At 40.3% G+C, this 26775-nt stretch overlaps 1 protein-coding gene across 3 annotated transcripts in view; it reads left to right on the forward strand.

The window, feature by feature from the left end:
* Window positions 1-957: 957 nt before the first annotated feature.
* The window catches only part of NSRP1 (nuclear speckle splicing regulatory protein 1), a 68025-nt gene continuing 42207 nt past the window's right edge, over window positions 958-26775 (forward strand). For 2 of the 3 annotated variants that reach the window (XM_010367957.2, XM_030922927.1), the window contains exons 1-2: window positions 1319-1469; window positions 2188-2284. Coding sequence is in view for 1 of the 3 variants with exons in the window: in XM_010367956.2 (XP_010366258.1) it covers window positions 981-1000; window positions 2188-2284 (117 nt within the window). In the remaining 2 variants the exon portion in view is untranslated. Of the gene's footprint in view, window positions 1001-1318; window positions 1470-2187; window positions 2285-26775 lie in introns of those variants that run through there. The other variant, XM_010367956.2, reaches the window with a different exon arrangement.

The raw sequence follows: 26775 nt of genomic DNA on the forward strand, positions 1-26775 counted from the left end.
TGAAAGGAGAAGCAAATTCACAATTATAGTTGGAGACTTCAACATCCTTCTCTCAGTAATTGATCTCTGGCTGAGACTAGTTTGGAATGAATCAAGAGTGAATGAGTGCACAGATGTGGGTAGAGTTTTCAAAAAGGTATCATATATGGGCCGGGCACGGTGGCTCATGCCTGTAATCCCAGCAATTTGGTAGGGCGAGTCAGGCGGATCACCTGAGGTCGGGAGTTCGAGACCAGCTTGACCAACATGGAGAAACCCCGTCTGTACTAAAAATACAAAACTAGCTGGGCCTGGTGGCACATACCTGTAATCTCAGCTACTCGGGAGGCTGAGGCAGGAGAATCGCTTGAACCCGGGAGGTGGAGGTTGCGGTAACTGAGTTCGCGCCTTTGCACACTAGCCTGGGCAACAAGAGCGAAACTCCGTCTCAAAAAAATAAATAAAAATAAACAAAATAATTTTGGTCCTATGTAAGGTATTATTAATACATGGATTTTCATTTTTCGCCTAATTATCCTGAACCAGTTAAACTGAACACTTGGAAGTGGGTAGGGGGAATATCGCTAGCCATGGCAGTGGTTTTCAAACTTGAGTATCAGAATTACCCGCGGGTTAAAATTCAGATAACTCTCTCCACTCCAAAACTTCTGATTCGGCAGGTTTGGGGTGGGGCCCGAGAATTTGTCATTTTAACAATATCTCCCGTGATGCTGATGCCGCTGGTGGCAGAACCACACTCTGGAACAACTGGCCTACAACGTTGTCATTCTTTTCTCCTACAGATTTTGAGGCAGCCGGTGGGCTCTGAAACAAAACAGACCCCACGGGATCCAATTCCCAGGCCGGTGGAAGTGACTCAAACCAGCGACTCAACAGACAAGCAGGATCCGGGCTACCCAAAGCCGCGCGAGAGTTTAAGTGACGTCGTCGGCGTCAGCGTCACAGTGGCGTCGGCCACGTTCAGCGGACACGGGAGCAAGATGGCGATTCCGGGCAGGCAGTGAGTGATGCGGGAGTTAGGGTCAGGCTGGGGGATGAGAAACTACGGCGACTGTGTCTTTGGCCGAGGAGTTTTAAATGCGCTGGAAGTGAAGGGACTGTGTCGTCAGGGGTACAGACGGGAAAAAACGAGAAGTCCTGAGGAACATAGATTCCCCTCCCCCGTACATTTTCCAGGATGGAAGCTCGAAGTTTGAGGGAGAAACTTGTGAGGAAATAAAGGAAGTTAGGCTGAGGGGCAGAGAGCGAGACTTTTCTATTTTCCAAAAGCTCGGTCTGAGGCCCCTCAGTCTTGCTTCCTACCCCGCGCTTGAGTTTCTCCCCGCTTGGATGCTCTCAGGGGCAGTGTGAAGAGAGACAGTTCCTGGCTTCCTTAGAGGGCCTTGTTCTCCTTGGCAGAAGCTCAAGTCCTGATTCCCGCCCTTCCTTCTCCTTTTAGGAATATTGTTCTGAGAAGCCACAGAATAAGGGTAGGCACATAGGAAATTGGGATATACGTTGCCGCAAATACTGTACGTACTTTAAAGGTTTACCTTTGATGTGTAATCCTTACTTTTGATGCGGCCTCCCGTGATCTCCGCATCTTAAGGGCCAAAACGTGAGAAACTGAAGGAGGTGGATCTGATGGGATGGGTCCCTGAGGCAAAGCACGTGATCTTAATAAAGTGTAATGCGAACTTGCCCCATGGCTACTTGGGTTTCTCAGTTAATCTTTTAAAAATTTTCGTGAGTTACACTATCCAGTCAGTTCTTAGAAACTGTGTAAGTACACAGTAGGAAAAAAAAAATCTGGCCATTTTCTTGACTTGTTAGACCACAAGGATAATTGAAAGCATTTTAAAATCTTTGGTGGACATGAACTAAACTTTCCACTGCACATGTTTTTTTTAAAAATGTTACCGTCACTTCGCCATCTTAAAACATTTCTGAACTTTTCATTTACTTCTCTTCTTTGATAAAAATGGTATTCGAGTTTGGCCCGTGTCCACAAATGATCACTTAAAGTAATAATTATAGAATCTTACGGCATGTTAGAATTTTGACATCACTGAGAAGCAGAAACAGTCTGTGTTCATAAAGCTTATGACATGTTTTGATTTGGTAGCTTCATGTGGAAGAGATAGTAGATGTATTTGTTAACATTTAAACATAACGGTTTAATTTCTATTTCAAAAAAAATATATGCAGGTATGGGCTTATTTTGCCAAAGAAAACACAGCAGTTGCACCCTGTTTTGCAAAAACCATCAGTGTTTGGGAATGATTCTGATGATGATGATGATGAGGTAAGGAAACCTATGTTTTACTCGTACATTGTTGGAAATGTAAATTTTTTAAAAATTGAACTTGCGACTCTGATACCTTTGCCTTTGTTATTTGTCAGTACAGTGAAGTATAATTTACAGAACTGTCAAAAAGGAATGTGTAAAGAAAGCAGCTCGACCGATTTTTTAAAATATTTGTTTTTCCCTCTAAAAGCTGTGAACTTTACCTCTGAACAAATACATAGTCTTTTCAGACTACTGAAATTGTCATAACAAAATTGTTGGTGTAAAGATCCCTAGGTATGGAAAACAAAAAAATTCCTAGGTATGAGTTATTAAGATGTCACCAATTTCCTACAAATTTTTATTAGCAAAAGCAGTTTTTAATTTGTTAACCATGAGCTAAGATCACTATATGACAGTTCTTAACAACACTACTTTTTTTTAATTCAGTGTCTGCCAAATGTAATTGCTCAGTTATAATCGTGGTAGTAAATAGTTACCCTTGATAGTACTACAATAACATCTAACATAAAAATTTTCGGCTGGGCGCGGTGGCTCAAGCCTGTAATCCCAGCACTTTGGGAGGCCGAGACGGGCGGATCACGAGGTCAGGAGATCGAGACCATCCTGGCTAACACGGTGAAACCCCGTCTCTACTAAAAATACAAAAAACTAGCCGGGCGAGGTGGCGGGCGCCTGTAGTCCCAGCTACTCGGAGGCTGAGGCAGGAGAATGGCATAAACCCGGGAGGCGGAGCTTGCAGTGAGCTGAGAACCGGCCACTGCACTCCAGCCCGGGCGACAGAGCGAGACTCCGTCTCAAAAAAAAAAAAAAAAAAAAAAAAAAAAAAAAAAAAAATTTCGCAGCCAAAACTTTTTCTGTGAAATCCACAGTTATATATCAGAAACAACCCCAAATGTGTGCTTTTCTTTTTTTTTTTTTTTTTTTTTTTTTGAGACCGAGTCTTGCTGTCGCCCGGGCTGGAGTGCAGTGGCCCAATCTCAGCTCACTGCAAGCTCCGCCTCCCGGGTTTACGCCATTCTCCTGCCTCAGCCTCCCGAGTAGCTGGGACTACAGGCGCCAGCCACCTCGCCCGGCTAGCTTTTTGTATTTTTTAGTAGAGACGGGGTTTCACCATGTTAGCCAGGATGGTCTCGAACTCCTGACCTCGTGATCCGCCCGTCTCGGCCTCCCAAAGTGCTGGGATTACAGGCTTGAGCCACCGCGCCCGGCCCCTTTTTTTTTTTTTTTTTTTTTTTTTGAGTCTTGCACAGTTACCAAGGCTGAAGTGCAATGCCGTGATCTCGGCTCACTGCAACCTCCGCTTCCTGGGTTCAGGCTATTCTCTTGCCTAAGCTTCTTGAGTAGTTGGGATTACAGGCACCTGCCATCATGCCCAGCTAAGTTTTGTATTTTTGTAGAGACAGGGTTTCACCATGTTGGCCGGGCTAGTCTCGAACTCCTGACCTCAGGTGATCCACCTACCTCAGCCTCCCAAAGTGCTGGGATTGCAGGCGTGAGCCACCACGCCCAGTAAATGTGTGCTTTTCTAATACTCCTGTCATGTTTTAATGTTTTTTCCTTTCTTGTTTTTTGAGACAGGGTTTCGCTCTTGTTACCTAGGCTGAAGTGTGATGGTGCAATCTTGGCTCACTGCAACCTCTGCCTCCTAAGTTCAAGTGATTCTCCTGCTTCAGCCTCCTGAGTAGCTGGGGTTACAGGTGCCTGCCACCATGCCCGGCTAATTTTTTTTTTTTTTTTTTGTATTTTTAGTATTTTTTGTAATTTTAATATTTTTTGTATATTTAGTAGATTTTCCTGCCTCAGCCTCCTGAGTAGCTGGGATTACAGGTGCCCCACCACCACGCCCAGCTAATTTTTATATTTTTAGAAGAAACGGGGTTTCACCGTGTTGGCCAGGCTGGTCTTGAACTCGACCTCAGGTGATCCACTCACCTCGGCCTCCCAAAGTGCTGGGATTACAGACATGAGCCACCGTGCCCAGCCTTTTTGTTTGTTTGTTTGTTTGTTTTTGAGATGGAGTCTCCCTCTGTTGCCTAGGCTGGAGTGCAATGGTGCAATTTCAGCTCACCGCAACCTCCGCCCCCTAGGTTCAAGTGATTCTCCTGCCTCAGCCTGCTGAGTAGCAGGGATTACAGGAACACACCATCACGCCTGGCTAATTCTTGTATTTTTAGTAGAGGTGGGAATTCACCATGTTGATCAGGCTGGTCTCAAACTCCTGTCCTCAGGTGATCCACCCACTTTGGCCTCCCAAAGTGCTGAGATTACAGGCATGACCCACTGCGCCTGGCCGTTTTTCAGTTTTTATTACATGGGTAGATAATTGAACATATTTGATATTTCTTTGCTACTTTTGAAGACATTGGCTCTGTATGGCTCACACTTGTTAAAAATTGAGGTATAATGTACATATAAAATTCTCAGATTTTAAGTGCGTGATGATTTTTGACAAATGTATATGCCCCAATCAAGATTTAGAACATTTCCCTCTCTCCCAAAAGGCCTTCCATACCCTCCTGCAGTCAGTCTGTCTCCCCACTTGCTGCCCTAGACAAGTGCTTGTATTTCTATCACTAGATTAGTTTTGCCTGTTACAGAATTTCATATAAAAAATATCATACAGTATATACTCTTTTATGTCTGACTTACTCCACTCAGTATAATGCCAGATTTATCCATGTAGTTGTAGAATCACTTTTTTCTTAAAATGGATTTTTTTCCCCCTTAACAAAGGTGACTTAAGTTTTTCTTCCATTTTTCTGTTTTTATTTCTTCATAAAATTTTAGAATAATTGACATAAGAAATGAATCAAGGTTACTAGTTAAATCTCCATTTCTGCATAGCCAACTAGAATATTTTCAAATGGAATATTGAGGAAGTTACTAATTACAATTTTGAATTTTTAATTATGTTGTTTCATTAATAAATATTTAATACCTACTATAGGTTAAGAGTTGATCAGTTTTGCACCTGTAGCCTATGTACTTTTTATTATGTAGTACCCTTTTAACAGTTTTGTTGGGACCATATATAGTGTTGTTGCTTTCAACCAGTGTCTAGTCTAGTGGGGAAGACGGACATGTGAATGTGAATATAAAGCAGACTGAAATTTGAAAAGGAAACTAATATACTGAGGATTCCTGTGTGCTCGTTATACTTTATTTGATCTTCAGGATCACTCTGTGATATATTATTATTCTCATTTTACAGGTCAGAAAATTGAAGCTCAGGTTAAGTAATTTGTTCAAGGCCATGTGGCTGATAAATAAGTGTCAGGATTGGGATTTGAACACAGCCCTATCTGACCTTCAAACCTATACTATTCATTCTTCTGTTTTGCCTTGTTTTAACAAGAGAGTTACAGAATGTGAATGAAATGTAGGGAATGAAATGATTCACTTTGTTGCAGGAAAATCAAGGCAGGAATAAGCATTTAAATAACATTCAAGGCTGGTTTAGATTTAAATAGGCAAAAATAGAGGTGGAAATAATTTCAGTTGGGAGAGAACAGCAAGAAATACAGAATGGCATAAAGTACAAGGCATTTTTGTGGAATACTGTGGCTGGAGAAGAGGGTGTATAGGAAAAAAATGTTGCAGATGAGGTTGTAACAGGATTGGGCCAAATTTATATTAAATTTTTTGTATAAAATTTCAACTTTATATTTTTAAGTAGTTTTTGAGCAATTTGGTAATATTATCACACTTTTACCTTGGGAAGATAACTCTTGAATTATAAAGCAAAAAAAGGGAGAAATGAGAGATAAGATTCAAAATGCTCGTTAGCAAAGCTTGTTAGAAGGCTTTCTTAGCAGTTCGGGTGAGAGATCTTAACCTAGGTTGAGGTCAGTGGGAATGAATGGGGAAAAATGTGAGAGATACCACAGAAATAAGTAGGACCTGGCAGCCACATTGAATATATGGGAAAGTAAAGAGATGAGTCCTTATGCAAGATCTTTTTTTTTTTTTGGTCATCATTTTCCCTTGTTAAAAAAATGTATAATTCACACATTGTATACTTTACCCTTTTAAAGTGTACAATTCACGGTTTTTTGTTTTTTTTGAGACGGAGTCTTGCTCTGTCGCCCAGACTGGAGTGCAGTGGCACGATCTCAGCTCACTGCAACCTCTGCCTCCCAGGTTGAAGCAATTCTCCTGCCTCAGCCTCCTGAGTAGCTGGGATTACAGGCACCCACCACCAAGCCCAGCTAATTTTTGTATTTTTAGTAGAGATGGGGTTTCACCATGTTGGTCAGGCTGGTCTCGAACCCCTGACCTCGTGATCCACCTGCCTCGGCCTCCCAGAGTGCTGGGATTACAGGCGTGAGCCACCGCTCCTGGCCAATTCACTGATTTTTAAGAGTTGTGCAGGCATCACCACTATTTAGAACATTTTCCTCACCCAGAAAGAAATTGTGTACCCATTACCATCACTCCCCATTCTTCCCACCCCTAAACCCTGGCAAACACTAATTTACTTTCTGTTTCTATGGGTTTACCTATTCTGCACATTTCATATAAATAGAATCATGCAATAGTCTGTTTTTTGTGTCTGCCTTCTTTCACTTAGCATGATAGTCTCATGATCGTAACTTGTCAATACTCTTTATTACTGAATAATATTCCATTGTATGAATGTACCATATTTTATATGTCAGTGGTAGGCATTTGGGTTTTTCCCAATTTCTGGCAATAATCCTGTTATAAATACTTGTGTATAGGTTTTTTGTGTGGACATGTTTTCATTTCTATTGGATATTCTATTGGATATATACCTAGGATAGAATTTCTGGTTCATATGATAACTCTGGTTTTATTTATGTGTATATTTTTTGAGACAGAGTTTGGCTTATCACCCAGGCTGGAGTGCAATGGCATGATCTCAGCTCATTGCAGTCTCTGCCTCCCTGTTTCAAGCAATTCTCCCGCCTCAGCCTCCTGAGTAACTGGGATTACAGGCATGTGCCACCATGCCTGGCTAATTTTGTACTTTTAGTAGAAATGGGTTTTTACCATGTTGGCCAGCCTGGTCTCTTTGACCTTCCAGTCAAAACCAATGGACAAGGGAGCTACAGCTTATTTCTTAGTGAACGGAATATAAAACCATTCTTTAGAATAATTTCCTTACCTATAAAAAAAAATCAGTCCGGTTAATTCCAGCTTGTCTTTTTACTGAGAAGTAAATTTCTTAGTTGAGTATATTTAAATATTTGTGAGATTTGGCCAGGCACAGTGGCTCAGGCCTGTAATCCCAGCACTTTGGGTGGCTGAGGTGGGCAGATCACTTGAGATCAGTAGTTCAAGACCAGCCTGGCCAACATGGTGAAACCCCATCTCTACTAAAAATACAAAAATTAGCTGGACATCGTGGTGGGCACCTGTAATCCCAGCTACTCAGGCCGAGGCAGGAGAATTGCTTGAACCCTGGAGCCAGAGGTTGCAGTGAGCTGAGATTGAGCCACTGTACTCCAGCCTGGGTGACAGAATAAGACTCCGTCTCAAAAAAAGATTAAAAAAAATTTGTGAAATTTGACTATATATTAAAATCTCTTTCATAATTAGTCAACAATTTAAGCAGCAGTTAAATTATTAGTACTGTGGAAAATATAGAAGAAAGATAATTTCTTATTCCCCTCCTGAGGAGAGCATTTGATATACTTGGAAAGCAGCTATGAAGCCAACTTAATCTATTCTTTTCATCAATTCAGCAGAAGCATTTAAGATCAGATTTTCTCTCTAGTGGTCCAGCAGAGGGAGCCCTAGCACATGAATTGTTTTCATTTTGTGCTTGCATCCAGGGTTAGTTTAGTGGGAAAGTAGTAGTCTGTCCCTTTTAATTGTAATTTAAGCAGTTCCTCCTTTCTTTTTTGAGACAGAGACAGAGTCTGGCTCTGTCACCCAGGCTGGAGTGCAGTGGTGCAATCTCAGGTCACTGCAGCCTCCACCTCCCAGGTTCAAGCAATTCTTGTGCCTCAGCCTCCCAAGTAGCTGGGATCACAGGCATGCGCCACCAGGCCCAGCTAATTTTTGTATTTTTTGTAGAGATGGGGTTTTGCCCTGTTGGCCAGGCTGGTCTTGAACTCCTGGCCTCAAGGAATCTGCCTGCCTCAGCCTCCCAAAGTGCTGTGATTGCAGGCATGAGCCACAACGCCCAGCCTGGTAGAAATTGTCAGAACAAATTAGAAATAATTATCATTTTGTTCAAGGTGGGAGAGATGGTGGGGGGGCTGAAAGTTCTTACACCATATAAGTAAGAAAGCATATTCTGATGCTGCTCTCAATTCATAAGTAAGTGGTTTTGCTGTCATCATAATATATTTAATCTTTTTTTTTTTCCAATCCATCCTCTCTTTTCTGGTCTCACTGTCACCATGTTCATTCTTTTCTCTTGGATTATTTTAATTGTTTCATAACTACTTTCCTTATTATCTGTCTCCTCAAATTATTTCAGATATTGTTGTCAGATTGATCTTCATAAAGCACAGTTATAATCACTGATCCTCAGTCCTGAACGTAATTATATTTAAAATCTAAACTGCTAATCTTGACTTTGGAAACCTTCTCTGTGCTTTGCCCCTAAAATGCTTATTAGTATTTTCTCCTAACTGTTCCTTCATAAAAAGTACACTGTCGTGCTTGCAGTTTTTCACAGCTCTGCTTTTCTTTACAGTGCAAGTCTTCTCCCCATTTTTTTAATGTCCAAATTATAGCCATCCTTCAAAATCCAGTGCAAAAGCTACTTCTTCAAGATACCTTCTTTGATGTTCCTCACTGGAAAGAATCTCTTCCTTTTTCTTACATTGTTATTGCACTTAGCTTTTAAAATCTTGCGTTATAAGTTATTTACATACATGTCTTGTCACTGTACTAGATAAAGTATGAGCTCTGTGAGTTAGGATCTGGCCATCTAGCCTAGCTTCGTTTTTATTTTTTGAAACAGAGTCTTGCTCTGTTGCCCAGGCTGGAGTGCAGTGGTAAGATTTCGGGTCACTGCAACTTCCACTTCCCAGCCTGAGTGATGTTTTAGCTTCTGCCTCCTGAGTAGCTGGGACCACTGGTGTGAGACACCACTCTCGGCTCATTTTTGTATTTTTTTTGTAGAGACAGAGTTTCACCATGTTGCCCAGGCGGGTCTCAAGCTCTTGAGCTCAAAGTAAAATGCCCACCTTGGCCTCCCAAAGTGCTAGGATTACAAGCATGAGCCACTATGCCTGGCCTAGGCTAGCTTCTAAAAATCAGTAAGATTATTTATTCAGGTGTTTTAGCTGTCTGTATTGTAAAGAGCCAGATAGTAAATGTTTTAGGCCTTGCAGGGCAACTGTACAACTTCAGTCTCAGTGTGAAAGCAGCCATTAGGCAATATGTAAATTATGAGCATGAGTAATAAATGTGTTTTAATAAAACTTTATTTACAAAAATGGAGATGGGCTGTATTTGACCCAAAGCCTATAACTTGCTGACCACTGGTCTGTATGATTGTTGTTAAAAGTATTTGTGATAGCTGGGCGCGGTGGCTCAAGCCTGTAATCCCAGCACTTTGGGAGGCCGAGACGGGTGAATCACGAGGTCAGGAGATCAAGACCATCCTGGCTAACACAGTGAAACCCTGTCTCTACTAAAAACATACAAAAAAACTAGCTGGGCGAGGTGGTGGGAGCCTGTAGTCAGAGCTACTTGGGAGGCTGAGGCAGGAGAATGGCGTAAACCTGGAAGGCGGAGCTTGCAGTGAGCTGAGATCCGGCCACTGCACTCCAGCCTGGGTGACAGAGCGTCACTCCGTCTCAAAAAAAAAAAAGTATTTGTGATAACAAATATTTCACGAGTGTTGTAAGTGACCAAAATGGTTAGATGTTGCGTGACAGATTAAACATTGAACTCCTTTTTAGATGTTTATCTATGATAAATGCCTGCCCATTTTGCAGAGCATAATGAATTTTCCTTTTAATGTCAGCAATTGAAATGTTTTTTTCTAAACAATGGTATACTGGTGAAATCTAGTTTTGTAGCATAATTTATATGCCACTAAGAGATACGATGTATACAATCTTAAAATTGTTGCACTTTTTTTGGAGGCAAGGTTTTGCTCTGCTACCAGGCTGGAGTGCAGTGGTATGATCACGGCTCACTGCAACCTTGACCTTCTGGGCTCAAGTGATCCTCTCACTTCAACACTCCAGTAGCTGGCACCACAGGGATATGTCATCACATCCGGCTAACTTGTTTATTTTTTGTAGAGACAGGGTCTCCCTCTGTTGCCCAGGCTGGTCTCAAACTCCTGGCCTCAAGTGATCCTCCTGCCTCAGCCTCACAAAGTGTTAGGATTACAGGTGTGAACTACTGTAACTGGCCTGGTTGTTGCTTTTGGATAAAGAGACAAACTTTTTAACTACTTTAAAAGAGTGTATTAAGTTGAGATAACTAAAATTTATTAACTTAGTTTTACATTTTATTTAATTTATATTACTTCTTATTATTATTTTTTCCATTTCTTGAGACAAGATCTTGCCCTTTCACCCAGGCTGGAGTACAGTTTGTGCAATCGCAACTCACAGCAGCCTCAACCTCCCAGGCTGAAGCACGTCTCCCACCTCAGCCTCCCAAGTAGCTGGGACTACAGTCATGCGCTACCATGCCCGCCTAATTTTTTTTTATTTTTTGTTGAGACAGAGTCTGACTATGTTGCCTAGGCTGTTCTGGAGCTCCTGGCTTCAAACGATCCTCCTGCTTCAGCCTCCCAAAGTACTGGGATTAGAAGTGTGAGCCACTAAGCCCAGCCTCCACTCGTCTTTTTAACCATTGTTTTCCATTTCTGAGGTCTTTGACTTAATTTCGTAGTTTTTCAACATGTGCTCATTGGGGCATTATTTCTTAAGCTTTTGATTGTTCTTTTGTTTTTCTTTTTTTTTTTTTGAGACGGAGCCCAGGCTGGAGTGCAGTGGCTGGATCTCAGCTCACTACAAGCTCCGCCTCCCGGGTTTACGCCATTCTCCTGCCTAAGCCTCCCGAGTAGCTGGGACTACAGGCACCCGCCACCTCGCCCAGCTAGTTTTTTGTATTTTTTTAGTAGAGACAGGGTTTCACCGTGTTAGCCAGGATGGTCTTCATCTCCTGACCTTGTGATCCGCCTGTCTCGGCCTCCCAAAGTGCTGGGATTACAGGCTTGAGCCACTGCACCCGGCCTGTTTTTGATTGTTAAAGAATGCTTGCCCATTGCTTTTGTCACTTAAATATCTACTTGATTGGGTGTAATATTTCCAGAATAACAATTTATTTCAAAATCTTACAGAATTAGTCATTTTTTTCTGGTACTTAATGTTCTTATCAGGAAGTACACAATAGGTCTTTTATCCCTACTTCTAGACTTTTTTTAATTGGCTTGGACTACTGGAGAGTGTATTCTTTTATAGCCTTTTTAATTCAATGTGTCTCGCTGCAAATAAGTTTGAATTGTTTTTTCCAGGAATACATTGTCGCTTGTTCTCTAAATATTTAGCTTTTTCTTCATTGCATTGAAATTTACTGTCATCCACGCGCTAGGTTATCATTTTGGAGGACCGCCTTTTCTTCCATGCCATTGTCGTGCGTTCATTCACGCACTCACCAGACACTTACTGATCACTTGCCCTGTGCCAGTGAGACATAACAAAAGCCACTGCCTCTGTGGCACTTAGATTCTAGAGGTGGCACCAGGTGGTGGGGCGGGGTGATAAGTAATTAACATAACAAAGAAGTAAGTTACATGTGAATTTAGAAGATTACAGAGCTGTGAAAAAGTAGAGTAAGGTAAGAAGAATTAAACAGGTATTTAGGGAAATTACTCAGTCTGTGTCTTACTGTTTCTAATTTATTTATTAGCTCTGTTGGTGTTATTTTGGTCTTCAATATGTTTTCTTTAGCTCTACAGTTTTTCTGTCTTTTATTGTCCTCTCATCTGAATATTAACTTTTAAAATTTAATTAGTGATCTTATTTTGAAAGAGTTTGACAGGGAAGAGAGAGAGGAAGAGATGGAAATGATAGTTCGAAGAAATACAGGTATACCTCGGTGATATTGTGGGTATGTTTCCAGACCACTGCAGTAAAATAAATATCTGAGTAAAGCAAGTCCCTAGTGTATATAAAAGTTATGTTTATGCTATGCTATAGTTTTTAAAGTGTGTAATAGCATTATAGCTTAAAAAAAAATGCCTATACCATAATTTTAAAATACTTTATGCTAAAAATTGCTAATGATCATCTGAGCATTTAGCCAGCAATAATCTCTTTGCTGCTGGAGGGTTTCGTCTCAATGTTAACGGCTGCTGCCTGATTAGGTAGTGGTTGCTGCAGGCTGGGTGGCTGTAGCAATTTCTTAAGATCGAAACAAAGTTTACTGCATTGACTGACTCTTCCTTTAATGAATTATTTATTGGTAGCATGTAATGCTGTTTGATAGCATTTACCCATAGTAGAACTTTAAAAGTTGGAGTCAGTCCTCTCAAATCCTGCTGCTGTTTTATCAACTAAGTTTATATTACGTTATTACAATCTAAATTCTTTGTTGTCATTTCAACAATGCTCATGTCGTCACCATGAGTAGATTCCATATAAAGAAACCAGTGCAAGGCTGGGAGCGATGGCTCACACTTGTAATCCCAGCACTTTGGGAGACTGAGGCGGGTGGATCACGAGGTCAGGAGATCGAGACCATCCTGGCTAACATGGTGAAACCGTCTCTACTAAAAATACAAAAAATTAGCCGGGCATGGTGGCGGGCGCCTGTAGTCACAGCTACTTGGGAGGCTGAGGCAGGAGAATGTCATGAACCCAGGAGGCAGAGCTTGCGGTGAGCTGAGATCACACCACTGTACTCCAGCCTGGGTGACAGAGCGAGACTCTGTCTCAAAAAAAAAAAAAAAAGAAAAAAAAGAAACCAGTGCAGTGGCTCACGCCTATAATCCCAACACCTTGGGAGGCTGAAGTAAGCGAATCACCTGAGCTCAGGAGTTCAAGACGACCCTGGCCAACATGGTGAAACCCCGTCTCTACTAAAAAATAGACAAGTTAGCCAGGCATGGTGGCGCACGCCTGTAATCCCACCAACCCAGAAGGCTGAGGCGGAGAATCACATGAACCCAGGAGGTGGAGGTTGCAGTGAGTCAAGATCATGCCACTGCACCCCAGCTTGGGCGACAGAGCGAGACTGTCTCAAAAAGAAAAGAAAAGAAACCTTTTTCTTTGCTCATCCAGTAGAATAAATTTGTCATCAATTCAAGTTTAATCATGAGATTGTCATCAGTTCAAGTTTTATCATGAGCAGTTCAATCACATCTTCAGACTCCATTTGTAATTCTAGTTCTCTTGCTATTTCTGCCCCATCTGCAGCCACTTCATCTACTGAAGACTTGAAGCCCTTAAAGTCATTCATGAGAGTTGGAATCAGCTTCTTCCAAACTCATGTTAATGATGTTTGGCCTCTTCCCATGAGTCATAAGTGTTCTTAATGACTTCTAGACTGGTGAATTTCTTTCAGAAGGTTTTCAGTTTACTTGCCCACCCATTTCTTAAACTGTAGAGTTTAAGAAATGTATTTTTTTTTTTTTTTTTGAGACAAGGTCTTGCATTGTCACTGTGGCTGGAGTGCAGTGGTGCAATCTTGATTCACTGCAACCTCTGCCCCTGGGCTCAAACAGTCTTCCCACCTCAGCCTCCCGAGTAGCATGGACCACGGGCACTGACCACCACACCCGGCTATGTTTTTTTTTGTTTGTTTGTTTATTTTGGTACAGACAGGGGTCGCACCATGTTGCCCAGTATGGTCTCCTGGGCTCAAGCAATTCACCCGCGTTGGCTTCCCAAAGTGCTGGGGTTACAGGTATGAGCCACCACACCTGGCCTTGAAATGTATTTCATAAATAAGACTGGAAGTTCAGAATTGCTCCTTGAACCATTTGCTCCAGAATGGATAGTGTGTTGATAGGCCTGAAAACAACATTCGTCTCCTTGTACATCTCTGTCAGAGCTCTTGATAACCCGATGCATTGTCAGTGAGCAGTATTTTGAAAGGAATCTTCTTTTTCGAGCAGTGGGTCTCCATGACGGGATTAAAATACTCAGTAAACCAAGCTGTAAATAGATGTACTGTCATCTAGGCTTTGTTGTTTCATTTGTAGAGCACGGGTGAGTAGGTTTAGCATAATTCTTAAGGACCCTAGCGTTTTTCAAATGCTCAATGAGAGTCAGCTTTTGAAGCTTTGAAGCCAAGCATTGACTTCTCTTGGGCTTTGAAAGTCCTAGATGGCATCTTCTTCCCATAGAAGGCTGTTTTGTCTACATTGAGAATCTGTTGTTTAGTGTAGCCACTTTCATAGATGGTCCTAGTTAGGTTTTCTGGATAACTTACAGCAGCTTCTGAATTGGCTTAAGGGAACATAGTGGCTAGTTTGATCTTCTCTTCAGACTACTGAAATTCTCTCCATATCAGCAATATAAGGCTGTTTGCCTTATCATTCTTGTGTTCGCTGGAGTAGCAACTTTTAATTTCCTTCAGTAACTTTTCCTTTGCATTCAGAACTTGACTGTTTGGCTACAAGAAGCCTAGCTTTCAGCCTGTCTCACCTTTCAGCATGCCTTCTTCAGTAAGCTTAATCATTTCCAGCTTTTGATTTAAGTAAGAAACCTGCTACACTTTCTTTCACTTGAACACTTAAAGGCCATTGTAGGGTTATTAGTTGACCTACCTTCAGTATTGCAGCGGCTCAGGGAATTGGAAGGCCTGAGGAGGGGGAGAGAGGAGAACATCGGTTGGTGAAGCAGTCAGAACACACACATTTGTCAGTTAAGTTATCCATTTTATCTGGGCGTGGTACATGGCTTACCCAAGCAGATACATTAGTAACACCAAAGATTGTTGATTACAGATCATTGTAACATGTAATAATGAAAAAGTTTGAAATATTGTGAGAATTACCAAAATGTGACACACTGACATGAAGTGAACACATGCTGTTGAAAAAATGGCACTGATAGACTTACTCAGTGTTGGGTTGTCGCACAACTTCAATTTGTAATAAAACATACCAGTGAAGCACAATAAAACAAAGAATACCTATAATGGTACAGTCAATGTAATTTTCCTTTTTGTTGTTGTCTTAGGATAGAGATAATTTGTGCAGGTTTCGACAGAAAGAAGGAGTTAAGGAAAAACGAGAGATTTTACAGCTAAGGAAACTAGGGTGTCAGGAAGTTAGCTGGTCCATGGCACACACAGAGTACTTAGATGATAGAGCTAAACTTTGAATCCAGGTCTGCTTGATTAAAGTCCATGCTTTTAAACAATTTAATGTACTCCCTGTGAGAATTAGTTTATTCATCATGGAATTTCCAAAGTTTCAGAGAATGGATTTCAGAAACAATAGAAAAGGGGTTACTAGGGGACTGGCAAAGATAGGTTGACTTCAAAGGGTCAATCTTGTTTATTATTTGGAAAGGGAACACAAATAGAAGTTGTGGTCAGATGTGCTTTTTATCATGTGAAATTATACAACTTTGCCTTCCAGTGACCTAGGAATGTTTTGAGGAGATTAGGGGATATCCCATTGTCTGGAGATATATATATGTTTTATATGTATATATATATTTTTAATAGTCTATCCCAAGGGTTTTCAGTGGTTATGTTGCTACTTCAAGAGGACATTCAGAAATTTGTGGAAGTGACTTTTGCTTATCACAATTGTATTTATTTATACTTATTTATTTGTTTGAAACAGGGTCTTACTCTGTCTCCCAGGCTGGAGTGCAGTGGTGCAGTCATAGCTCACTGCAACCTCTGCGTCCGGGACTCAAGCGATCCTCCCATTTCAGCCTGCTGAGTAGCTGGGACTACAGGCACATGCCACCATGCCCAGCTAATTTTTGTGTTTTTTTGTAGAGAGGGTTTCACCGTGTTGGCCCAGGCTGGTCTTGAACTCCTGGGGCTCAAGTGATCCACCCACTTCGGCCTCCCAAAGTGCTGGAACTGTAGGTGTGAGCCACCATGCCTGGCGCTTATCACAGCTATCTTAGGTAGGATGTTGTTGGCACCAGTTTCTTGTTTTGTTTTGTTTTTGAGACGGAGTCTTGCTCTGCCCCCAGGCTGGAGTGCAGTGGCGTGATCTTGGCTCACTGCAAGCTACACTTCCCAGGTTCATGCCATTCTCCTGCCTCAGCCTCCGGAGTAGCTGGGACTACAGGCGCCCGCCACCATACCTGGCTAATTTTTTTGTGTTTTTAGTACAGACGGGGTTTCACCATGTTAGCCAGGATGGTCTCGATCTCCTGCCCTTGTGACCTGCTTCCACCTCCCAAAGTGCTGGGATTGCAGGTGTGAGCCACCATGTCCGGTGCTGGCACTAGGTTTTGATGAGGACCAGAGGTGGTAGATACTATGCATCTCATGCCCCCATTCATGTAGGTGAAATCCCTCTGAACATGCATATAGATGAAAAACTGCTTATTTTATTTTATTTCATTTTTGTGATCGTGGCCCACTGTAGTCTTGATGTCCCAGGCTCAAGTGGTGGCTCACGCCTATAATCCCAGCACTTTGGGAGGCCAAGGCAGTTGGATCACCTGAGGTCAGAAGTTTGAGACCATCCTGGCCAACATGGCGAAACCACCTCTCTACTAAAAATACAAAAATTAGCTGGGTGTGGTGGTGCACATCTGTAGTCCCAGCTACTTGGGAGGCTGAGGCAGGAGAATTGCTTGAACCTGGGAGGCAGAGCAAGACTCCGTCTCAAAATTAAAAACAGAAACAAAAAGAGTATTGGGTATGATATGATTGAGAACTACCAGTCTGGGCTTTCCCCACTGACATAAAATGGCTCATTTATTGTATATTAAATTCCCATAAATATGTAGCGTTTGTTTCTTTGGACTATTCTGTTTCATTGTTTTTTTTTCTTTAATCCTCCTTCAATACCATATTATTTCAGTTACTCTAGCATTATAATCTCTTTTAATATATGATAGGACAAAGAATAAGAAAAGCTAAAGTTTATTGAGCACTTTGTATATGTTAGGCATGGCTTTATGTGTTTGGTATGAATTATCTCATGTAATCATGTGTTAATTGATTTACCATATTTTATCAAATCTAAGATGCTTTGATATTGATGCTTTCTTGGTGTTACCAGAAAGTGTCAATGAAAACTTTTCAGACAGAATATCATTATTGCTTCCTGGGCGACAGCACTTTTTTAAGAAGTCATTGATTTCTGAGAGGTTAAGATACGAAGAATCTGTGTTTTAGAATCAGTGAAATAAGATGTCATTATTCTCATTTTATAGTTGAGGAAACAGGCAGAAAGTTTAAATAACTTGCCTGAGGTTAAAAGCTGATTGACTTAATAACCCATATGGTTGATTGGGATCTTTTAAAGTTATTACATTTTTCTAAGCATTTATTGCTGATACACAGCAATAGTAATTATATACACACACACATTTGTACATATGTCATATTTTATGTATATGTCTAAGGATTTTTTTTGTATATGGATATAGTATCTGAGCACCCTGCTAAACTCTTTCATTAGTTGTAATAATAGGTTAAAAATCCTCTGGATTTTCTGGGTAGGTAATCATATTACCTGAAAATGATTTTAATGTTAATTAATATTTTAATACCTTATGAAGGTATTTCTGTTTCACCATTAAGTATGCTATTCACACTAGGTTCATGGTAAATATCCTTTTTCAAATTAAGGGAGTTTCCCTGTATTGTAGATTTGTCATTCCCAAATCTTGTTTACAACTATTGGGCAATCCTCTTTACTGAGTCTGTCTCTATAGAGTCCTTCTATCAGGTGCCCATCCCTGTGAGAGAATATACTTCCTACCTTCTTGATATCAGGCTTAGCCATGAGGCTTGCTTTAGCCAGTGGAAGTGATGTATGCTGTATCTGAGCAAAACTTCAGGAGTCATTGCCTGATTAAGTCATTGCTTTTTCCCCCTCTGCCATTTGAACAGTATGTTGCATATAGGTACTGTGCCTTCAGCTTCAGTCCTAGAATGAAGACAGTGAGGAGCCACAGCTGTCCACAATGGACATGTAGCATTAGTGAGAAATAAACCTTTGTATTATAAGCCTTGAGACTTTGGTGATGTTTGTTAACACAGGATCAATTATCAAAATTGACCAATAACTTTAGTTGCTAAACATTTTAATTAGGGATTGAATTTTGTCAGCTCTTTTTTCAGTGTCTGTTACTATTGTGAATTACATTGATAGATTTTTTTGAAAAGTGAAACCACTCTAAAATACTAGGATAAACTCGACTTAATCTTAGTATATTATTCTTTAAATGTGCAACTGGATTTTATTTGCTGTTTTTTTAATTGTAAAATATGCATAACATAAAATTTACCATTTAAGCATTAAGCGTGTAGTTCAGTAGCATTAAATGCATTTACACTGTTGTTCAACTATTACCATGGTCTATTTTGAGAACTTTTTTATCTTCCCAAACTGAAACTGTATACTCATTATATAATAACTCCCCTTCCCCCATGCTCTGCCCCGTCCTTAGCAACCACCATTCTACTTTGTGTCTGTAAGTTTGACCATTCCAGATACTTGATATACATGGAATCATATAGTATTTGTCTTTTTGTGACAGGATTATTTCACTTAGCATAATGCCCTCAGGGTTCATCCATGGTATAGCATGTGTCAGAATTTCCTTCTCCATTGTATATGTGTGTCACATTTTGTTTAATCTGTTCATCCGTGCCTGGACCTTTTGGCTTTTGTGAATAATGCTGCTATGTACATGGCTATACAAGTCTTCATTTCATTTCCTGCCTTCAGTTCTTTTGAGTGTACAGTTGTCCCTTGGTGTCTGTGGGGGACTGGTTTGAGGTCCTTCCTCCCACAGATATGAAAATCTATGAATGCCCAAGTCCCTGATATAAAATGGCATAGTATTTGCACATAACCTATGCATGTTCTCTCATATACTTTCAATCATCTCTGGATTACATGTAATACCTAATACAATGTAAATGCTATGTAAATAGTTATACTCTATTGTTTAGGGAATAATAGCAAGGAAAAAAGCCTGTATATCTTCAGTACAGGCATAGTTATTTTTTCCAAATATTTTCAAACCATGGTTGGTTGGATCCATGTAGATGGAACCCACAGATACAGAGGGCCAACTGTATACTGTGGGTGGTGGTGGGGAATTGTTGGATCATATGGTAATTCTGTGTTTGAATTTTTGAGGACTGTTTCAGTCTTGAGGAACCACCACAGTGGCTATATCATTTTACATTCCTACCAGCAATACACACAAGTTCTTATTTCTCTACATCCCTTCACAGCACTTGGGTATTGACTGTTTTATTTGATAATAGCTATCCTAAGGGGTATGAAGTAGTATCTCAAGTCTTTGCCCTTTTATTTTTATTTTTATTTTTATTTTTTGTTCCCTGAGACGGAGTCTCGCTCTCTCGCCCAGGGTGGAGTGCAGTGGCACAATCTTGGCTCACTGCAAGCTCCGCCTCCTGGGTTCATGCCATTCTTCTGCCTCAGCCTCCTGAGTAGCTGAGACTATAGGCGCCTGCCACCACGCCCAGCTAATTTTTTGTATTTTTAGTAGAGACAAGGTTTCACTGTGTTAGCCAGGATTGTCTCAATCTCCTGACATCATGATCTACCTGCGTCAGCCTTCCAAAGTGCTGGGATTACAGGCATGAGTCACCGCACCCAGCTGTCTTTGCCCATTTTTTAATCAGGGTTTTTGTTCTTGTTGAGTTGTAGCAGTTCTTGTATCAGTCCGTGTATCCAGATATATGATATGCAGATATTTTCTCCTTTTTGTGGGTTGCCTTTTCACTCTGTTGGAAGGGTCCTTTCCTGCACAAGTTTTTAATTATGCTGATCCAGTTTATCAATTTTTTTGTTACCTCTGCTTTTGGTGTCATATCTAAGAAATCATTACCAGATCCAGTTTCATTAAGCTTTCTGTTTTCTTTCAAGAGTTTTTTTAGTTTTAGCCCTTATGTTTAGGTCTTTAATCCATTTTGACACAAAACTTTTATGTACAGTGTGTTTGCTATTAAGTTACATTGGCCAGTGGTTTTCTTGTGCTGTTCTAATCTGGTGTTGATTTTGCTTTCTCTGTTTTTTCCTCTAGAACGATGGCTCTTCAGGTGTGAAATGGGGGTAGCCCTTGGGAATTATTTAGGATCTGCAATAACAAAACTTTTTCACAGGAATACTAAGACACTATTTGAGGCTGGGCGCGGTAGCTCATGCCTGTAATCCCAGCACTTTGGGAGGCTGAGGCGGGCGAATCACGAGGTCAGGAGATCGAGACCAGCCTGACTAACATGGTGAAACCCCGTCTCTACTAAAAATACAAAAAATTAGCCGGGCGTGGTGATGGGCCTGTAGTCCAAGCTACTCAGGAGGCTAAGGCAGGAGAATGGCATGAACCCGGGCGGCAGAGCTTGCAGTGAGCTGAGATCACGCCACTGCACTCCAGCCTGGGCGACAGAGCGAGACTCCGTCTCAAAAAAAAAAAAGACATTATTTGCTTATTACTCTCGTAGTCTCACAAGTATATGGTGTTTTCCAGAGGCTGCTTACATGTGATATTATAATTGAACATAGAGCACATATTAGAATTCAGCAATCATTTGTTAACACATTTGCAAAAATACAAAATACTTTGACTTTTCTAATTTTTTGAAACTAGTTGTTTTTCATAACTAGTTTTATAACCTTTGATAAGAATGTTATTAGCATGAAATGGGTTATTTTATAGTTAATTAATAACTTAAAATTTTCTCTTTCAATTTCCACTATGGTAAATATTGACAGCTAAACCCATGCTTATAAACAAAAGCTATTTGGGTCCTCAATAATTTTAAAGAGTATGAAAGAGACCAAAATATTTGTGAACCTCTGTTTTAGGACAGTTAACAGAAATTTTGTTAAAGTTAAAGGTAATATATTTGGAATTGGTCCTTCACTATTTCAGTTTCTTCTCTTTTTTTAATTGTTCAGTTTTTTTTTTTTTTTTTTTTTCCGAGATGAGTCTTGCTGTGTGGCCCAGGTTGGAGTACAATGGTGTGATCTTATCTCACTGCAACCCTTGCCTCTCAGGCTCAAGCAATTCTCCTGCCTCAGTCTCTTGAGTAGCTGGGATTACAGGTGTGCACCACCATGCCCAGCTAATTTTTGTATTTTTAGTAGAGATGGGGTTTCACCGTGTTGGTCAGGCTGGTCTCGAACTCCTGACTTCGTGATTCGCCCTCCTCAGTCTCCCAAAGTGCTGGGATTACAGGCGTGAGCCACTGCACCCTGCCCCAGATTTTACTTTTTCAGCTAATTTTGGTTATTTACATTTATTTAGAGACAGGGTCTCACTGTGTAGCCATGACCTCCTGGGCTCAGGTATTCCTCCCATCTCAGCCTCCTGAGTAGCTGGGATTATGGCATGTGACACCACGTCTGGCTAATTTAAAAGAAAAAATTGTTTTGTAGAGATGAGGTCTTGCTATGTTGCCCAGGCTGATCTTAAACTCCTGGGCTCAAGCAGTTCTGCTTTGACCTCCCAAAGGGATTATGAGCATGACCCTACCACAGCTAGCTGGAATCAGCTTTTTGATTATTCATTGTCCACTGTCTTTTAGTTTTCTATTTTATTACTTTTTTCTTTTATCTTTATTATCTCTGTATAATCTTTCTTTGATATAGTTTGTTCTCTTAAATTCTTCAATTTTTTTCTAAGAAATTTATTAATAGCTGTAAATTTTTCTTCAGTGCTGCGTTGAGTGCACGCCACAGGCTTTTATTTAGTGACCACATTGTGTATTTTTTAGACATAATTTGTAATTTTTGTTTTGATTCTCTGTTTTTAATACAGAACATTTAGAATTATGCTTTTAATTTTCAAATATTTGGCCTTTTTCCTCCACTTTTTGCTGTTAATCCTAACTTATTTTGTCTGTAAACATGTCTATGGCCCATGTGACTTCTGTTTTTTGTAGTTTTTTGACATTTTATTAGTATCTTAATACATGGTCACATTTTGTGACAATTCATCTATGTTTGAAATGAATGTTTTTCCTGTTTTCATAAAAGTATGATATACATTTACATACATATGTACGTTTGAATATATATTTGTGTGTATATTTGTGCTCTGTTTATTAATTGGTCACAAGCAAATTGGTTGTCGTGACAATTTTTAAAACTTTAAAAATGTGAATATCGGCCGGGCGCAGTGGCTCATGCTGGTCATCTCAGCACTGTGGGAGCCAAAGTGGGCAGATTCATTGAGCCCAGGAGTTCAAGAGCAGCCTGGGTAATGTGGTGAAACCTCGTCTCTACTAAAAATACAAAGAATTAACTGGGCGTGGTGGCCCGCCCTTGTAGTCCCAGCTACTTGGAAGGCTGAGGTGGGAGGATCACTTGAGCCCAGGAGGTGGAGGTTGCAGTGAGCTGAGATTACGCCAGTGCACTCCAGCCTGGGCAACAGAATGAGACTGTCTCAAAAAAATTTTTTAAATGTGAATATCATAGGTGGGGCTTGCTCTCTTTGACTAGCTATAGTTTCTTCCACTCCCTACCGTATTACAAGAGGCTGTATCTCTGTACCTTGCAAGCAATTTGAGTTTGTATCTCTTGTCCAAACTTAATGCTGTTAGTCACATCTATATCCTTTCTCACTGGTCCACATGATTTTTTTTTATGTGTGTGGTGTGATAGTTTTCCACTATGGTTATAGTGTTTTAAATATCTCTCTTTTGAAATAAGTTTTACGTTTATGTATTTCAAAACTATGTTAGATATGTAAAGACTAATTACGTTTTTAAAAATCTATTTTATGACCGGGTGCAGCGGCTCACGCCTGTAATCTCAGCACTTTAGGAGGCCAAGGCAGGCAGATCATAAGGTCAGGAGATTGAGACCATCCTGTAAATGGTGAAACCCCGTCTCTATTAAAAATACAAAAAATTAGCCGGGCGCAGTGGCGGGCACCTGTAGTCCCAGCTACACGGGAGGCTGAGGCAGGAGAATGACGTGAACCCAGGAGGCGGAGCTTGCAGTGAGCTGAGATCGCGCCATTGCACTCTAGCCTGGGCGACAGAGTGAGACTCTGTCTCAAAAAAAAAAAAAAAAAACAATTAAAAAATGTATTTTATTTTATTTTATTTTATTTTATTTATTTATTTTTTGAGACGGAGTCTCGCTCTGCCCCCAGGCTGGAGTGCAGTGGCGCGATCTCGGCTCACTGCAAGCTCTGCCTCCCGGGTTCACGCCATTCTCCTGCCTCAGCCTCCCGAGTAGCTGGGACTACAGGCGCCCGCCGCTACGCCCAGCTAATTTTTTTGTATTTTTAGTAGAGATGGGGTTTCACTGTGTTAGCCAGGATGGTCTCGATCTCCTGACCTGGTGATCCGCCCACCTCGGCCTCCCAAAGTGCTGGGATTACAGGCGTGAGCCACCGCGCCCGGCCTGTATTTTATTTTTTTAGAGACGGGGCGGGGTGGGTTTTGCTTTGTTGCCTAGGCAGGAGTGCAGTGGCTCTGTCATAGCTCACTGCAGCCTCGAACTCCTGGGCTCAAGTGATCCTCCCACCTCAGTCTCCAGAGTAGTTGGGAATATAGGCATGTGCCACCACGCCTGGCTAATTAAAAAAAAAAAAATTATAGAAATGAAGTCTTGCTATGTTCCCAGGCTGGTTTGGAACTCCTGGTCTCAAACGATCCTCCCAACTCAGTCTCCCAAAGTGCTGGGACCTCACCCGGCCTACGTATTAGAAATAGTGTATCTTAAGTGTTTAGTCCAGTGCATGACACAGAAGTGCAATAAGTGGTAGCTATATTGCTACAATAATAATTATATCTGTGCAGTAATTATTATTCATCATTAGTGGCCTGAAAGTTTCCTGTGTTGTCTCCATCCCACTTTGTGTTTGTCGTATTTGGTAGCCTGGCTTTTTTATGACCTTTTAATAGAATCTTGATCGCCAATTTGGGTTTGTGGCCATTCACTATGTACCATTATATTAGAAAAATTCCATAAATAAGGCAGTAATGTCCATAATTACATTTTTGAGTTTTTTTTTTTTTTTTTTGGTTTGTGTACAATCTCATTGCACTCTTTTTACTCAACCTGTTTGACAGTTTCTAATTAGAAAGTAATATAAGCTTTACTTCCAAATTTATGAAGTTAAATAACAAAATTAGCTTTGTGTTTCTCCAAAACCATACACATCTGCTTCCATATACTGATAGGCTTTGGTATTACCCATTCCAGCTTTACCATAAAAGTCATTAAAATGAAGTTTTTCCTTTATTTTCATGTTGTGTTTCAGTGTGTGTTGTCAGACAAAAAGCAATAATCCCTCATCTCACTCTTGAATTTATCAAAAGCTGAAAATAAAATAGATCAGATCACTTTCTGAAGCAAAATTACTTTATTAGTTTAGTAATAATTTGAGGTTACTTTAAAGATAAGAAGCAGCATTTGGAAGGAGATTCATTTCCTGCCTTTGGGCTTTATCTGCAAGAACTACATCTTTAGTGTCAAGAGATTGTGTATTTATAACTGAACTCTAATAAAGTCTGTACTGGGGATACTGCACACCTGACTTGGTCATTGTGATTATATATTAGATGCCAAACTATTGCTTGTCTTTTGAAAAAAATACCAAGTGTTTTTTATTAAAATTTGGCCTGTGTAGAAAAGGTTATAAGACCTTTGACTGTTCATTATAAGTGTTGCTAGTTGTTACCAACATAGTTAATGATGATCCTTTTGAAAATAAGTTTGTGTTTCTAGCTGGAACAAACTTAGGGAGTTTTTCTTTTATTGGTTAATTAAGCAATAATTGGAAAACATGTCATTAATTCTAGTATATAGGTTTTCACTAAAGCTTATTAAATATTTGCATTTCTGATAGCACAGTAGGGGGACTAGTCAATAACAACTTGTATATTTTAAAATAACTTAAAGAATGTAATTGAATTGTTTGTAACTAAGTATAAAAGCTTGAGGGAATGGATACCCCTTTCTCCATGATGTGCTTATTTCACATGGCACACCTGTATCAAAACATCTCTTTTACCCCATAAATGTATGCATCTACCATGTATCCACAAACATTTTTAAAATAATTTTTAAAAATAGTAAATATTTGTTTTTCTACCACGATTTTTGGCTAACATTACAGAATATTGAAAAACATATTCTGATTTTTTTCCCTTTAATCAGTATCTTAGACTATATGCGAGTGTCAGGGGACTTATACCGTTTTCCTCATGAGCAATCTAAAATTACCCTCCTGTTCACAACCCCTTTATGCTTCTCCCACCTTTTGCTGTGGTTTTTGTTGTTTGTTTTTTAATCTCAGAGCAATTATCACACAAGGCATGTAAGTTGTTTTTTTTTTTTTTTTTTTTTTTTTTTTTGAGACAGAGTTTCACTCTATTGCTTAGACTGGAGTGGAGTGGCACAATCTGCCCACTGCAGCTTCTGCCTCCCAGGTTCAAGAGATTCTCCTGCCTCAGCCTCCTGAGTAGCTGGGATTATAGGCATGCACCATCATGCCCAGCTAATTTTTGTGTTTTTAGTAGAGACGTGGTTTTTCCATGTTGGCCATGCTGGTCTTAAACTCCTGATCTCAGGCGATCTGCCTACCTCAGCCTCCCAAAGTGCTGAGATTACAGGATTGAGGCCACCGTGCCTGGTAACTTAAGATTATTTTCAAACTGTATCCTTCATGGAATTTATATATGTATTTGCAACTGTATGTGTATGTATATGTATAGACACACACATCCCTATGTCTATATAGATATATCTGTCTTTCTGGAAGTACGACATCTCTTTTACAAAGGAAAGAACTATTATGCCTATGCATACAATACACTTCTTTTTTGAAACATGTTCAGAGAATTGTTAGTCATACTTCTCATTTCAAGGCGCACACTCCTATCATCAGCCCAGCCTGCACAAAGCTCTTTTCTTCTTTATTAATTTTCCTCTTCTGATCCCTTCTCATTCCCCTTTGAATATATATATGTGCTGCTTGGATATCTGTGTTTGATGTATGTGCTGATGTGTTTGATATATATGCTACTTAAATATCTGTGTATACTTTTAAATTATGTTTTGTTTTGAGTACATATGATTTTATAAACATAGATGTACTGCGTTATCTCATTTTTTTAGTCAACGCTGCATTACAATATCTATACCTAGTTAATTGTTTTTAACTACAACATATACATCTACTGTATTTTATCTATTCCATTCCTTCTGAGATAAACACTTCAGTTCCCTGCTACCACAGTGATGTTATTTTAAAAAATTGTCGGCCGGGCGCGGTGGCTCAAGCCTGTAATCCCAGCACTTTGGGAGGCCGAGAGGGGCAGATCACGAGGTCAGGAGATCGAGACCATCCTGGCTAACACGGTGAAACCCCGTCTCTACTAAAAAAATA

Source organism: Rhinopithecus roxellana, chromosome 19 (genome assembly GCF_007565055.1).
Source record: "Rhinopithecus roxellana isolate Shanxi Qingling chromosome 19, ASM756505v1, whole genome shotgun sequence".
Lineage (NCBI taxonomy): Eukaryota > Metazoa > Chordata > Mammalia > Primates > Cercopithecidae > Rhinopithecus > Rhinopithecus roxellana.